The sequence below is a fragment of the Nyctibius grandis genome, chromosome 7 (genome assembly GCF_013368605.1).
Source record: "Nyctibius grandis isolate bNycGra1 chromosome 7, bNycGra1.pri, whole genome shotgun sequence".
In the NCBI taxonomy this organism is placed as follows: Eukaryota; Metazoa; Chordata; class Aves; order Nyctibiiformes; family Nyctibiidae; genus Nyctibius; species Nyctibius grandis.
Genome location: NC_090664.1, coordinates 32,709,782 through 32,725,433, shown reverse-complemented (window position 1 = coordinate 32,725,433; position 15,652 = coordinate 32,709,782). Strand labels below are relative to the sequence as shown.

At 43.9% G+C, this 15,652-nt stretch overlaps 1 protein-coding gene across 1 annotated transcript; it reads left to right on the top strand.

Moving 5' to 3' along the window:
• Positions 1-9,320: 9,320 nt before the first annotated feature.
• On the top strand, positions 9,321-13,069 carry GATAD1 (GATA zinc finger domain containing 1). Its single transcript, XM_068405107.1, has 5 exons — positions 9,321-9,630; positions 9,744-9,869; positions 10,467-10,526; positions 11,860-12,043; positions 12,781-13,069. The coding sequence occupies exons 1-5, from the start codon at positions 9,436-9,438 to the stop codon at positions 12,969-12,971; spliced, it is 756 nt and encodes a 251-aa protein (XP_068261208.1). The 5' UTR covers positions 9,321-9,435; the 3' UTR covers positions 12,972-13,069.
• The last annotated feature ends 2,583 nt before the right edge of the window (positions 13,070-15,652 follow it).

Genomic DNA, 15,652 nt, shown 5'->3' with positions numbered 1-15,652 from the left:
AGTGGAGTAAAGAAAAAATGTTTCCTAACTTAACTGTAAAGGCCTTCTTGACTCTTCATAGATACTTACGGTTCCATCTCACCAACAAAATGTTAAAGCTAGTTCTTAGCAGGATGGTGTTATTTTTAAATTATGCCAGTTTTGATCTTTACAGAAATCCTTTATGCAGTGAAATACGAACTTGAGAAGGTGGTTTGCATATATTTTTTTCTTTTATATCATTTGCATGAATATCGAGATAAATGGAATATAAGCAAGAAAATATTTAATATATCCAGTTCAGTACTGCAAATATATAATCTTCAAGATTCAGATTATAGTGCTATTTTCATCCAAGCATAAGTGTCATCCTCCACAAGATACTGGAAAAAAAGATGGGGGTTTTGTATTGGGGTTTTTATATAAGAATTGTTCACCACATAAGAATGATTTACCTTTACATAAATGGTTTTAAGGAGTATTTATCAATTTATGAACCCAGGTGTTTTTCTGTGAGCAACAGCGAACATAACTATTCAAATTATTCATCAGTTCTATTTTGGCCACTGCACCTTCTGCTCTAATTATCAGATCAATTTTATTTATAATAATCTATTTGAAAAAAAAGCCCTTACTCAGATACTAGCATTTTTACTCTGCAAATGCCACAGTCAATCTTGCTGCCCACATTTTTAGCATGGCAGTCCGTGTAGTCAGCATCATCACCTTTAGGGATGCAAACAAACAGCAATGTCATATTAATTAGCCAGCCAGGGTTCACTAATGCAATTGGAAAGAATACTAGAATTTATACATGTTATAGGAGAAACCTTTACATTCTGCAGTTTAAGAAACAAATCTTACTTTGAAATTGGTCGTCTTTATTTTCTGTTCAGGCATCTGGAGTTTGAGGCCCTCCTTCTGACCATGGTGTCTTTACGTATAATTCAGCACAAGGCACCCACTTAAAATTCCAGTTCTGGTTTTTGGAGCATATACATACAGTGTTATTGAGCACAGCAGTCCAAATTTTGCTTGGCTATAATTTCACAGAATCACAGAATCACAGAATGTTAGGGATTGGAAGGGACCTCGAAAGATCATCTAGTCCAATCCCCCTGCCGGGGCAGGATTGCCTAGACCATATCACACAGGAACACGTCCAGGCGGGTTTTGAATGTCTCCAGAGAAGGAGACTCCACAACCTCTCTGGGCAGCCTGTTCCAGTGTTCAGTCACCCTCACCTTAAAGAAGTTTTTCCTCATATTTAAGTGGAACCTCCTGTGTTTCAGCTTGCACCCATTGCCCCTTGTCCTGTCAAGGGATGTCACTGAGAAGAGCCTGGCTCCATCCTCTTGACACTTGCCCTTTACATATTTATAAACATTAATGAGGTCACCCCTCAGTCTCCTCTTCTCCAAGCTAAAGAGACCCAGCTCCCTCAGCCTCTCCTCATAAGGGAGATGTTCCACTCCCTTAATCATCTTTGTGGCTCTGCGCTGGACTCTCTCTAGCAGTTCCCTGTCCTTCTTGAACTGAGGGGCCCAGAACTGGACACAATACTCCAGATGCGGCCTCACCAGGGCAGAGTAGAGGGGGAGGAGAACCTCTCTCGACCTGCTGACCACACCCCTTCTAATACACCCCAGGATGCCATGGGCCTTCTTGGCCACAAGGGCACACTGCTGGCTCATGGTCATCCTGTTGTCCACTAGGACCCCCAGGTCCCTTTCCCCTACGCTGGTCTCCAACAGGTCTGCCCCCAACTTGTACTGGTACATGGGGTGGTTCTTGCCCAGATGCAGGACTCTACACTTGCCCTTGTTATATTTCATTAAATTTCTCCCCGCCCAACTCTCCAGCCTGTCCAGGTCTCTCTGAATGGCTGCGCAGCCTTCCGGCACGTCAGCCACTCCTCCCAGCTTTGTGTCATCAGCGAACTTGCTGACAGTGCACTCTAATCCCTCATCCAAGTCATTAATGAATATATTGAATAGAACTGGTCCCAGAACCGACCCTTGAGGGACTCCGCTAGACACTGACCTCCAACTGGACTCTGTCCCATTGACCACCACTCTCTGGCTTCTTTCCTTCAGCCAGTTCACAATCCACCTCACTATCCGATCATCCAGACCACACTTCCCCAGTTTAGCTGCGAGGATGCTGTGGGAGACCGTGTCAAACGCTTTACTGAAATCGAGATAGACCACATCCACAGCTTTACCATCATCTATCCACCAGGTTACATCCTCATAAAAGGCTATCAAGTTGGTTGAGCATGACTTCCCCTTGGTGAAGCCATGCTGAGTGCCCCTAATGATCCCCCTATCCTTGATGTGCCTAGAGACAGCACCAAGAACAAGTTGTTCCATCACCTTTCCGGGGATGGAGGTGAGGCTGACCGGTCTATAGTTACCCCTGTCCTCCTTCTTGCCCTTTTTGAAGACTGGAGTGACATTCGCTTTCCTCCAGTCCTCAGGCACCTCTCCCGTTGCCCACGACTTAGCAAAGATGATGGAGAGTGGCCTAGCAATGACTTCCGCCAGCTCCCTCAGCACCCGCAGCTGCATCCCATCAGGGCCCATGGATTTATGGACATCCAGGTTGCTTAATTGGTCCCTGACCCAGCCCTCATCAACCAAGACAGATTCCTCCTCTATCCTGACTTCTGAGGCCTCAGGGGTCCGGGGCTCCTCAGGACAGCCTCCAACAGTATCGACAGAGGCAAAGAAGGCATTCAGTAACTCCGCCTTCTTTTTATCCTCTGTCTCCAGGACCCCCACCTCATTCATCAGTGGGCCTACATTGCCTCTAGTGTTGGCTTTACCTGCCATGTATTTGAAGAAGCCCTTTCTGTTGTCCTTGACCTCTCTTGCAAGGTTTAATTCCAAGGAGGCCTTAGCTTTCCTAGTTGCCTCCCTACATCCTCTGACAACAGACTTATATTCCTCCCAAGTGGCCAGCCCCTCCTTCCACGATCTGTACACCCTCTTCTTCCACTTGAGTTTGCCCAGCAGTTCCCTGTTCAACCATGCAGGTCTCCTGGTACCCTTCCTTGACTTCCTACCTGTTGGGATGCCTTGATCTTGAGCTCGGAAGAAGCAGTCCTTGAATGCTAACCAACTGTCTTGGGCCCCCTTACCTTCTAGTACCCTGTCCCATGGAATTTCCCCTAGCAATTGCTTGAAAAGGCCAAAGTTGGCCCTCCTGAAGTCCAGGGTTGTGATTCTGCTAGCTATTCTGTTCCTGCCACATGAGATCCTGAACTCTACCATCTCATGGTCACTACAACCAAGGCTGCCCTCAACCTTCACCTCTTCAACCAGACCCTCCTTGTTAGTGAGGATAAGATCCAGCAGCGCTCCTCTCCTAGTTGGCTCATCCACCATTTGCATCAGAAAGTTATCGTCAATGCACTGGAGGAACCTCCTGGACTGGGGATGGCTGGCTGAGTAGGCCTCCCAGCAAATATCAGGGTAGTTGAAATCCCCCACGACAACCAGGCCCTGTAATTGCGAGACTGCTCTCAGCTGCCTGTAGAAGGCCTCGTCACCGTCCTCATCCTGATCCGGTGGCCTTTAATAGACACCCACAACAGTATCACCCCTGCCAGCCTGCCCCTTAATTCGCACCCACAAACTCTCAACTCGCTCCTGATCCGCCCCTGGACAGAACTCAATACATTCTAGCTGCTCACTCACATAAAGAGCAACTCCACCACCTCTTCTTAGCGCCCTGTCTTTCCTGAACAGGACATAGCCATCCATGACCACATTCCAGTTTAGCCATCCAGCTCCATTCTCCATGATTTGAGATTAATTCTGTCCTGGAAGGCAGAAGAAATTGGTAGACTCTTTGATGTTCTAAGTGAAAACCACATTTACTCTATTTGTACAAAGTGAGCACAATATACATGCCACAGAAAGAAACATTAGGATGTAGACCTTTATGGTGTATATAATGTTTGTTCATTATACAAGGAGATATGTAAGATATTTAGATGAATTAACTTCCCCTTGATACACAGCCAGTCTTGATGGATTTTTGCACTTTCTGCTCCAAGTCTTCTCCAAAACAGTGTTGGACATTTAAACTAGATAAGTGGGTGAGATAACACCAAAGATGACTTTGAGTAGACTATCAGACTATGCTAAAGACAACAGGACATAACCTATTTGTAGCTACTGTTAAAAAAACAAAGGACAAAACATTTTTCCTAAATGATCTTATTCTGCTCTGTAGACTCACATTGGAAATCTTTACACAAATAGCAATTTGTTATGTAAAGAAAATATGTCCTCTTATAATTTCCTATTACATTGCTATTTTCATGCCTGTCCACCCTTCTAAGCTTTGCTTGAGTACAGGGCTTCTGCTATATCAATGCAGCATGGCAGTGCAGTTTCATCTTTGAAGAAATTTCAGTGAACTCAAATAAGAATTACTTAGTTCTACATTCCATTGTAATAACAAAGTAGAGAAAGGTTGAAGTTCACTAACAGACCCTGACAAGGAATAAAACAGGGACTGTAGGAAAAAATCCCGGACTTAACCATGGAAAAATATCCTAGGCAAATTTGAACTGGTTGCAGAATCCAACAAACAGATCAACATGCTGCAAAGCTTCATGGAAAATGAGGTATGCTGACATTGTCTCATGTGCTCACAAGTACACTTGCCATTGCAGGATGTCACAAAGAATGCCAAACGCCACAGGTGCTAAGATCAGAACCAGAACATTTCAGGTACTACAGTGAAGTCCCACTGGAGATAACGAATGAAACTCAGGCTCAGTCTATCACCTACTACAGAAGGTCCTTTGAGTAGTGCATGAACAGACAAAAAAGTCACTAAATTATATCATGAGCCTGCCACCTTTCAGGAGTCTGGAAAGGGTCTAACTACACAGTTCTTCAGAAAGAGGGACTCCCCATGCAATATATAGAACTCCAGCCACAGAAGGACTTGAGCACTGCTTTAAAAAATGCAGCTGAGGCTACATCAGAAGCAGGAGGGACGGGGAGCTGCCTACACCAGAGGAAAAGTTCATTAAAAAATACTACAGTGACAATCCCAAGTAATGTGTTAAGTGCAGCTGGCTGAAAAGGACAAACTTCTGTCATGGTTTTGAAATCCAAGTGTAAAACAGTAATAAACTGGCAATGGTAAATAACTGAGGGTAGTTTGCACTTAGTATGAAATCTTATACAACTGGCAGATCTCCTTTATATATTTTCACTAATTAAATAAAGTGTGATTAACAAGTTAATTTACATGCACAGTGGGAATGTGAATGTGTGCCTTTAGAAATCAGTGTTGACTTGTATCTTGTCATATTGGCTTATAATGGAGACATGAAAACATTCTGTAACAAAAAACATACATAAAGAATATGAACTTCCTTAGTCACAGTTAAGAGCAGTACCTACTTTTGTCACTAGTGCGAAGAGAGATAATCCCAAAGTCACAAGTGAGGTAGTGCATCAGCATCGGAAAGGCTAAAAACGAAGCCTAAAGTATTTTTAGTGGCATGCAGTTTAGCTGGAACCACTAATTCAAATTCAGTTCAAAGACTTACGTTAAAACTGCTCCAAGCATTAGATCCTTAAGAACTGTCTCCAACGAAGCAGAAACAGTAACCTGTAAAAATAACCTGTTAAGCAGAAAGCCTGTACTACAGGATCCTCATTTGCAAGAAGATACAATAGCGAAAAACTGTCAACTGGCACAAAAATAAGTCCTGAGAGCCTGAGCTGATGAAACATGACAAGTGCAGAAATACTAACTTTTGTTAAAAGGTGTATTTTTGTTGTATCACGGAAGCATTTTAGAGTACAAATGAAGTAGTACAAAAGGGAGCTTTAACATGCTTTAAAAGAACAAAGTACTTGTGGTCATGATATGTTATCTCTGCCATCACTTGCTCTAGCCATGTACCATGGGGCAAAAACCAAAGACCTCACAAAATCTGGGGTTAGTTCTTGGCTCTACCACATACTTAAATGAGTAATGAAGACCCAGAAATTGCAAAGATAGAGGCACGCTACTTGTACAAGTAATAACTGTGCAATAGATTTCAAGAATAGCATCATTTTTAGCTATGGGAATTAAGACAATAAAACCCGCTTTTCTCACAAAACCCGCTTTTCTCACAACAGACCTAGTAAGTACAGAACCTCAGTACAGGATCACATGGAAATGCAAAGTGCACCAGTCAGATCAGATTCATACCAAATTACATGCATTTACAGTGCAAATATTTCTGGAGAAGCTTTCCAGGTGCATCCTCTGCAGCTGACTGTGGAACAGTGACACACAGAATATTAGAATAAAGGATTCTTCAGATATGAGCCAGCAGACTATAAGATAGCAGTAGGAAGCTAAGAGGAAGCAATGCGGTTAAATTCAACTGCTTAAGCAGAAGATGCACAGAGTCTGTGTGGATGTGAATAATTTCCAATAAATAACCAACATCCTCCCTGAAAGCTCCCAAGAAGAAAAGATTCTGCACTGACAGCCAGCGTGTCACTAACACTCACACTCCCGCTCCTGAGTTGGAGACAATGTTTTGTTTTCTCCACTTCTCCACTTCTCTGTCCTGTCTATTTACATTTGAAGTCCTCAGAGCAGGGATGTGTTCTGATGACTCCAAAGAGCTTAACCAAGAATGCCCTTTTCTTTTATTGAGGGAAAAATAAAATAAAGTGGAAATATGCATTAATTCACAGAAACTAGATTTACTCCCCAGCATTAGCGAGGCTTACACTGTGCAAAATCCCTCAGCTAAATTGGGCCTTTCCAGTTCCAGTCAGGCCCCAGTCTAACAGTTGCCTTTCAACCCCCTTCAACTTCAAAGAGAGTCTAGTTCTATTAAGGAGAATCAGGAAGGATTCCTGTAGAGGATGCTCAAAATTGTCAAATTTGGGATCCTCTAGAGAGGAACCTAGAGAGAGGTACTTTTAAAAAGATCTGAGCCCATGTCCCCTGCTACCTGTAACTAGCAGGTATTCAGCAACTCTCAAATCAGAATATTTCAGCTATTGCCTACATAAAGAGTTAAGTATCAAGTAACAAAAAAAATTAATGCATGCTAATCTCCATCATGGTAACTCTAATGGCCTTTCAGAAGGCCCACAGAATAATCATATTAAGTGCACTGTAATCCCAAGGTGTCATTTACCGAGGTTCCATTGAAATGATAGCTGTTAATGAAGCTGCACTTTGTCAAGTAATACTGAATTAAAACTCTTTTCTGCCAGCATTACATAAATATGGTTGGCTAAACCCCACTTAATGAGCTTAAATTATCACCTCAAATTAGGTTTCATAAAGCTTGAGCATTTTTTTTTTACTCAAGTTATTATTTAAAAGCAGAAGAAAAAATCACAGTGGATAAGTTATCAGAACAATATACAGTAGCATATTTAATTAGAATATAGAGATGTATGCAAAACAGGTGGATCCTACACCTGTGTCAGAAGAAGAAAAAACTCCGCAGCATTGTTTTGGTAAGACCAAAAGGGAAGAAGCTGGGAGTGGGGAAGATGGTAAAAAGGCTACAGTAAAACCAGAGTTGAAAAAAACCCAACTATTTCCAAATATACTTGTTATCCATTAACACTGTATCTTATCAAATTCACAGAATAAAAACCTTCATAAAGTATTAGGTACTTACCTGGGCAGAAATGGACACCATCACTCATTTCTACCCCATTTCTATGCAGACCAGTGATGCTATGCCAACGCGACAGCGCTGAGGGGGCCCCAGCAGTGGAGAACTTCGGAGGGTGGTTGGGAAGGAAAGAAGGCAGAAGCTGCAAGAAAAGCAGTGGGAAGAGTTTAAAGGCCTCTGTGAGATCACTGATCTGCCAGATAATCACACAAAACTACAGAGGGATGGATTAAAGAAGCAGATAAAAAAATTAACAACCCAAGAACTATGAACAGTTTGAAAGAAGATGAAGGTAAAAGAGGATTTAAATAAAAACATGGAAATAAGTTTGGCACCTGAGACAAGAAAGTCAAAGCTGGTGTGAAAGAGGAGTGCAAGAAGTTAAGCGTAGTTTCCCATGAGTCAGTACCAACCCATGTCAGCCACACAGAGGTAACAACTGGGAACTGCACCCTCCAGCCACTGCACAAGTGGAGCATCTGTAAACATCCCCGCAAATTAAGTCTATTAATTTTGCGGTTGTTACCATAATACCATTGAATGAAACAGCCTGTTTTACATAAAATAATAATTTGATTTTAGCAGGATCATTTTCCTCTCTGCAAAAAATCTTATTAAAGAAGAAAATATTTTGTTCTTTGTGACCACTGAGAACAAGACAAAAAGAAATCAATTTAATTTGCACCAAAGGTTTAAATAAAACCTAAGGATGAAGGATGATAGCTAAGTATGGAAACTAAGAGGCTGTGAATCTTTGTGTGTAAGTAAGTGGGCACTTCTTTCTTAACTTCAGACTAGAGAAACGTCTGTAAGGGATGGCTTGGGGCCATGTAAGTTGCATCAGAGTGAGGAACCACTGTTCGATCCATGGTTCCCACATGTAGCTGGCAAAGCTTCACAGAGATGTGCGTTCATTCCCTAGCCTTTTAAAGTATTTGATATGTGACTGAGGGTCCACGCAAAAGGGGCTGTTGCCTTAATGAAACCCTCAACATACACCAGCTTTGGTCAAGAATCACAGTCTTAATCAGAACGACTATTTGAGTCCACCACTGATCCTCTGATTTTCTGGTGAGTAGGAAGGATGACAGCTGTACATCCTTGGATGACAGAGTCCAGCGTCCCCCTGCGAAGGGGAATGGGGCAGGTACCAGAGGCAGCTTCTGTGCTTTGCTACCCACCGGGTCTCCCCTTTGACTGCCACTGGCTCTCGCCGGGATGGCAAGGACGCTGCTCTCTCTGTCACGGTTTCTGCTGAGGCGAGAGATATGCCCTGCTTGGGACAGGGACTCCTTCTCTTTGGGGACCGACAGCCAAACCTCGCTGTCTGCCATTTCTGAGGGAAACAGCCTTTACGCTGCCAGGACACGGACCCGTGGAGCTCCGCTCTGCCCCCAAAACCTCCCTGGCAACCCGAGGCCCCAGCCCCGCCGGCAGGGCAGAGCCGGGAGGGCCCGCAGCCGCCCGCCTCTGCCGGCGGCCAAGCGCGGCGGGTCCGGCCGCCGGCGGGAGGCGCTGCCCTGCGGGGCTGGGCCCGGCGGGCGCTGAGGCGAGGCGAGGCGAGGCGAGGCGAGGCGGCCGCGGCTGCCCCCGGCGGCGGGCGACCCTGCAGCCAGCAGAGGGCAGGGCCGGCCGGCCGGCCGCCCCGCTCCGCCCGTGCCGTCTCGCCTCGCCGCAGCCACATCCGCCGCCGGCGGGAAGGGGCCGGCGCCGGGGACGGTCTTGGCGCCGCGCTCCCTCCCGTCTCGCTGCCAGGGGCCGCGGGCCCCGCCGCCGGCCGCAGGATGCCGCTGGGGCTGAAGCCCACCTGCAGCGTGTGCCGCAGCACGTCCTCCTCCATGTGGAAGAAGGGCGGCCAAGGCGAGATCCTGTGTAACAACTGCACGGCCCGCTCCGCGCCGCCCGGGCCCGCCGCCTTCGCCACCACCTCGGCCGCCGCCCAGCACAGCAACGGCGGGGGCGGCGGCGGCGGGAAGCAGGTGAGACCGCTGGGGCCGAGCCCAACGCTCCGCGCCGGGTCTCGGCGGGGGGGAGCAGGGACAGGCTGGCCGTGCCCTTCCCGTGTATTTATTCGGTAATTCCCCCCACCCAGAGCAAGCAGGAGATCCACCGGCGGTCAGCGCGGCTGAGGAACACCAAGTACAAGTCGGCGCCCGCCGCAGAGAAGAAGGTTTCCACGAAGGGCAAGGGGAGGAGGCACATCTTTAAGCTAAAAAACGTAAGGTGGTGGGTGGCTTTCTGGGGCTGCGGTGGGAAGTGGAAGGCGGTGGGAGCCCTGTGCCGGGGCGGGGCCGACCCGGAGCCCTCTCTCGCCCCCTGAAGAAACGCCTCCCCATGGCGGGCCCACAGGCCCCGGCCCCCGCCGGCTTCACCTTGCCGGTGCCTTGGACCCCAGCGCGGAGCTGTGCAGCTGCTGGAGCAAAATCAGCCTGAAACCTGGGTAGGACGCGGCTGTAACCCGTGCCAGAGCTGGTGTGTTCCTCAGTAGCACGGGCGCGCCTGCCCGCGCGGTTCCCCGCTCCGCATCCAGCCCTTCAGGCTCGTTTCCCGAGGGAGGGAGTTTTGTGTAAACCAGTCAAGTGAATTTAGTACTCGCTTCTCCGCTTAAAACCCTGAGAAGGAAAATGTTAACTTCATTGTTTTCAGTTTTAAAGTACAAATGTTTGAAATTTTTGGACCCGATTTCTTGTGCTTACTAAGAAGCTAATGCATCAGTACGTTGTCTAAAAGGAAAAAAAAAACCGACCTGGAATTACATTACATGGTTGGTTAGTTTTAACGCTTTTGATTTTCCATTTCTGTGTTCTTTCCTTAGCCCATCAAGGCTCCTGAGTCTGTATCCACTATAATTACAGCAGAATCAATATTTTATAAGGTATGGTTTATGCAAGTTTGTTTGCAAAAAAGATCTTGCTGTTTCTGTGTCCAATTTCAAAAATTATCACAGACAGTGAAAGCAGTAGGGATGTATTCACAGAAACTGTTCTTCCTTGCCTAGCAGTTGTGTAGGATTTTGCTCTACCTTATGTCATTGCCGTTAAGTCTTGCAAGGTAGTTTACCACAGTAGTTTACATAGTTGTCATCGTCCTGTTTTATCTTCCAAGAAAAAGATGCATCTGTTTTCCCTAGTAATTACTGCAGTTGAGGTTTTTAAACTTTTAACTTTCATCGTGCAGAGGTCAAGCAAAAGTGACTATACCTGATTATTTAAATTTGTGTGATGTTTCCTACCTTAGCCACAGAGAGTATTGCCTGCAGAGGGGATGGGTTGCACTGCCCTAATATCTAAACTGGCTCCCGTTTAGAGCTGGGTGCAAGCAGTCTCAAGCACCCTGGGAACAAGATCTGTTGACTTTTGCAATGAAAGCAGAAGCTAGCCTTCTCACGTTCACGCTTGAGAACACTTTACCCAGCATGCCAAGGTGTTAGCATTTTCGGGTTCTGAAATTTGCTTTGTTTCCTGGTAGTACAAACAAACCATTTGAAATGTGTTTCTCCTGGGTGATGCTTGGCAAACTCTGATACTGATGGTACTGCATTGTGCTGTGTGATGCTAGAGTGAGTTGCCTTTGCTGTGCAGCCTCACGCTTTACAGAGCACCATGGAAGGTAGCAGGAGGTGAATCTGTGTTTTGGGACTCCTTTGCATTCAGATGAGTGAACTTCTTCATACACAGAAAGCTGCTTTTGCTGCAGACACAGGGAAATTACTAGTTACTTTTTCTGGAAGGTGGTGTTGCAGTCTCCTACTTCTGACGGAATGAGACCATCACCGCTCTGCAGACAGGAGGCGTAGCAGTCCTGGGAGAGGGGGATGTAGAGCAGCTGAGAGGGCTGTGTCTTTGAAGATGGTTGAGGCCAGATTGCTTCTGAGACATTTGGCGGCTGAGGCCAGATTGCTTCTGAGACATTTGGCGGACAGAGACCATGTGGAATTGCCAGTTTAGTCGCAAAAGCAATTCTGGGACTGACCTCAGACTCCTAGACATGGGGTGATTGTGCACAAGCAGTGCTGATGACTGCTTAGGTGAGACAGCACTCTTGTATGCCACTGTTCTTCTGCATGTGTCTGAATTAAGGCTATCTTTCAAGATTGGGATAATTTGAGATAATTTAAGATACTGATACTTAAGATATGAATCAGAATAACAGAGTGGAGCTTCTAAAATCAGATTGTTTGATTTAATTATCATTTGTATGTCTTCTAGGGTGTATACTATCAAATTGGAGATGTTGTTTCAGTAGTTGATGAGCAGGATGGAAAAACATACTACGCTCAGATCCGTGGGTTTATTCAGGACCAATACTGTGAAAAGAGTGCTGCGCTAACCTGGCTCATTCCTACACAAGCCAGCCCCAAAGATTGTTTTGACCCAGCATCCTATATCATAGGTAATCTCTAAGCCTTCATTTTATACAACTACTTATATGTGCATAGACTAATGCAGAGCTGTATTTTTTTTAAATGAACTTTTTAGCTTGTCAAGATGATTTATGCCATTTCCACATTTTAGACCCTAATCCTGCAAGCATCTCACTTACTTGAATAACCTTTTTTGTTTATCTTCTGTATATAATATGATTTGCACTGCTGCAGTGAGTGTTTGAGTATTTGTGCTTACAGGCACAATTACAGTCTTGCACCTTTAAGGATCAAATTATTACTCCATAGATAGAATCAAAGTTATTGGAGTATGAACCTGACATCGCAGTCCAAGCTGTTTCTTTTAAAGTGACATGAATTAGCTGATCTTCATCTTAGGTACTTAAAATACATAGCACGCAAGCACTGGCATAGAGACTGTTCTGCTACTGATTATAAAATCATTAATAATTCAGAAAAGTCCTTTTGACAGGTAGGCCACAAATAATATCTATTTAAAATATGTTAACTAAAGTACTTCACTCAAATAACTGAACGCTTCGAATGGAAAAAAAAAATATCAGCCCAGCAAAAATAAAGGTAGAGGTTTCTTGCCTAGTATTTGAGGCTACTTTGCTAGGCAAGTAATTGATTGAAAAGACACATTCTTTAAGGGATGTTGACTGTTGTTGCATATTTAAGTCCTGAATATTTTGATTTTATGCCTTTAAATTTTGTCTTTGAAGATTATTTCTTTTTTTCCTAGGACCAGAGGAAGATCTCCCAAGGAAAATGGAATATTTAGAATTTGTTTGTCATGCACCTTCAGAATATTTCAAATCTCGATCATCTCCCTTCCCTACTGTTCCTACAAGGCCAGAGAAGGGCTATATATGGACTCATGTGGGACCTACTCCTGCAATCTCCATTAAAGAAACTGTTACCAATAATTTATAATTTTTTAAACAATACTTTGGATGAGTTATTTTGGGTGCATTCTCAGGTCTGTGAACCCCACACAAGAAGTTTAAAAAAACTATAAAATGTTCATTTTACTTCATGGATTTATGGTATTTATTTATTTTAAATTATATCAGATCTTTGAAGTGGAAGTTTTCTTTCCATTTGATACGTCATTTCTGTGCTCGGTTCTTTAGACATTATTGCTCATTTTGGGACAAAACCACAAGTTTCATGTTGTCTCCAACTTCGGTGAGCAAATAACTGACTTCTGAAAGTTGCCTTCAGTGTTCTTATTTTCTAACTTATTTTCCAAAAAAGGAGTTAAAAGACGTACTCTTTATCATCCAGCACTTTATATACTTTTTTAATTTAGTTAACTGTGACTGCAGTTTTTGTTTACTTCTTAAATAACTGAAGACTAGCTTCAATTAAATACTAAACTTGGTCAGTGATGCAGTTAACAGTTTTCTGTTACACTGGAGAAGAGTGATCTACTTAGATTTCTCATCTTCAGACTAAAAGCTGTCATCTGCAAGGTGGTACTCTATTTAACAGTCACCACCTTCTAAAGGAATTTTGTTCAGCTGAGCCTAAAACGTGGGCCTGTGTAGCTTCCTGCTAAACTTTGCTTATATAAAGGGATAAATTTATCGGAAAGCTGGAATCAGATTTAAAAATTGATGTTATTTGGCTTTGCCATCCTGGCATCCTCATGGCAGAAATGTATCTTCATTTCCTAAGCCAACACTGACGTATGATTTGAGTTTCACATTGTTACTATTTGCGTGTGTGTTAGCTTGGTCTCTTAAAATTTATTTTAAATTGTTTTTTCAGTCTTTGCAATTAATGATGGTAAGAAAAAAAATCCTCAAGCAATTCAAATGAAAAAACATTTACTAAGGGAAATAAAGACTAATTTTATATATTGACAGTCTCAGTACACCAATGAAAATACTTAAATAGCAGAATGAGAAAAATACCACATACTAAAATACCAACGATAAAGTTCTCTGCACTAAGGTTTTTCCAAGCCAGTCAGCTCCAAACACCATGAGATGTGCTTGTATGGCCTGAATTCTCTGGGGTTAGTGGTTCTTGCTGCCTATGAAGGATAAGAGCTGTAAGTGGCCTTAAATGTACATTTACAGATCTTTTAATCTTTTTTTTTTTTTGGGCATATGTGACCGTAGCACCCAGAAGCTCCAAATCAACCTTAGTATATTGTATGAAAGTGAGATAAGTGGAAATGGCATGTTGACACCTAACATAGCCATATAAGGCTGTAAATAGAAACACCCTGAATCAGGTGAGACCATCAGGAAAGGAACTGAGAAGTTCACCTCAGCTTTTAGTGACCAATATTATTTTTGACCAACTCATTGCAGTACTTCGAGGTAGAAACAAATAACAATGGCTCTTGTAGAAAATTAGTGTAACAAAACTCTGCAAGATCTGAGGAAAATCTATTTAACAAATCTCTTAACAAACTGGTTTTACACACATTAATGCCATAAAGGAATGGCACATGTGACATGCTGGCTTGTTGCCATCCTCCCCTTGTAGAGTGCAGGGCCCTCCATAGAAGAGACATCTGTGCTTCGGTCTTGTCAGTGCACCAGCCGTCTGGAGTCAAGACTCCCTGGTCTGACTGACTGGGAGCAATGTCCATCATTTTTGGTGCAGACCATGTCTTTCACTCTTGTTCTGCTGTTTCTGCTGGTGCTGGCATACGCTGCCATCCACAGCAACCCTCGCTTTTCTGTTACAGATCTCTACATGCTTTTTCCCCAGCGCTCAGACGCAGAGTTTCAGATTAACATAAGAACAGATGTATTGGGGCAAACCTAAACTCTGTGTAGTAGCCCGCCTCCAATAATGGCTAAACCCCAGCTTCTCATGACTTGGAGAAGGGTATTAAGACCCGGGAAATCACTGTGTTACTTCCCGAAACACTCTTGTAGTTCAGAGGTGCGTCCTTAGGACTCCTCAGTAGACTGAACTGACTTTCCCAGTTCTGGTGTATCCTTTTTGATACAAGGGGACCTAACCTGCACATAACCTTGACCACCACACATGCAGGAACACCATGGATTTTTTAATAATGACAGAATACTTTCTGAAGTCTTTTCTGCTTCTTCTCTAATAATTTCTAACATTCAAATTCCTCTTAACAAGCTGGTGCTTCGTGGGGGATCATTACTGAAGAGTAATGATCATTAGACCCTATCATATTGCTCTTCCTTTTACCTACAGTAAAGTTCATCTGCCAAGTTCAGTCAGCAAGTTTTCTCAAGATCTTCTGTAGTGTTTTATTACCAACCTTTGTTTTTACAGGCCTGAAAAGCTTACTCAAGTTTTTGGTTTGCCCTTGGTGCTGTTTCACTCGTCACTCCCTATCAAGATCATATGAGTATGTTAAACACCACAGGCCGCTCTACACAGCACTAGTGTGACACATCTGGAGTGCTGGAGCCCAGTGTTCTGGGGTCTCCAGTACAAAACAGACATGGACATACTGGAACAAGTCCAGTGAAGGGCCTCCACAATGATTAAGGAACTGGAGCATATAAAATACAAGGAGAGAGTGAGAGCTGGGACTGTTCAGCCTGGAACAGAGAAGGCTCAGGGGGGATCTTATCAGTGTGTATAAATACTGGATAAGAGGGTGTAAGGAG

Excerpts from the sequence above, each read along its gene's own strand:
- GATAD1 (XM_068405107.1), top strand. The coding sequence starts at position 9,436 with ATGCCGCTGGGGCTGAAGCCCACCTGCAGCGTGTGCCGCAGCACGTCC. Across the intron at positions 10,527-11,859 it reads CAGAATCAATATTTTATAAG|GGTGTATACTATCAAATTGG; the intron begins GTATGGTTTATG and ends TATGTCTTCTAG. Across the intron at positions 12,044-12,780 it reads CCCAGCATCCTATATCATAG|GACCAGAGGAAGATCTCCCA; the intron begins GTAATCTCTAAG and ends TTTTTTTCCTAG.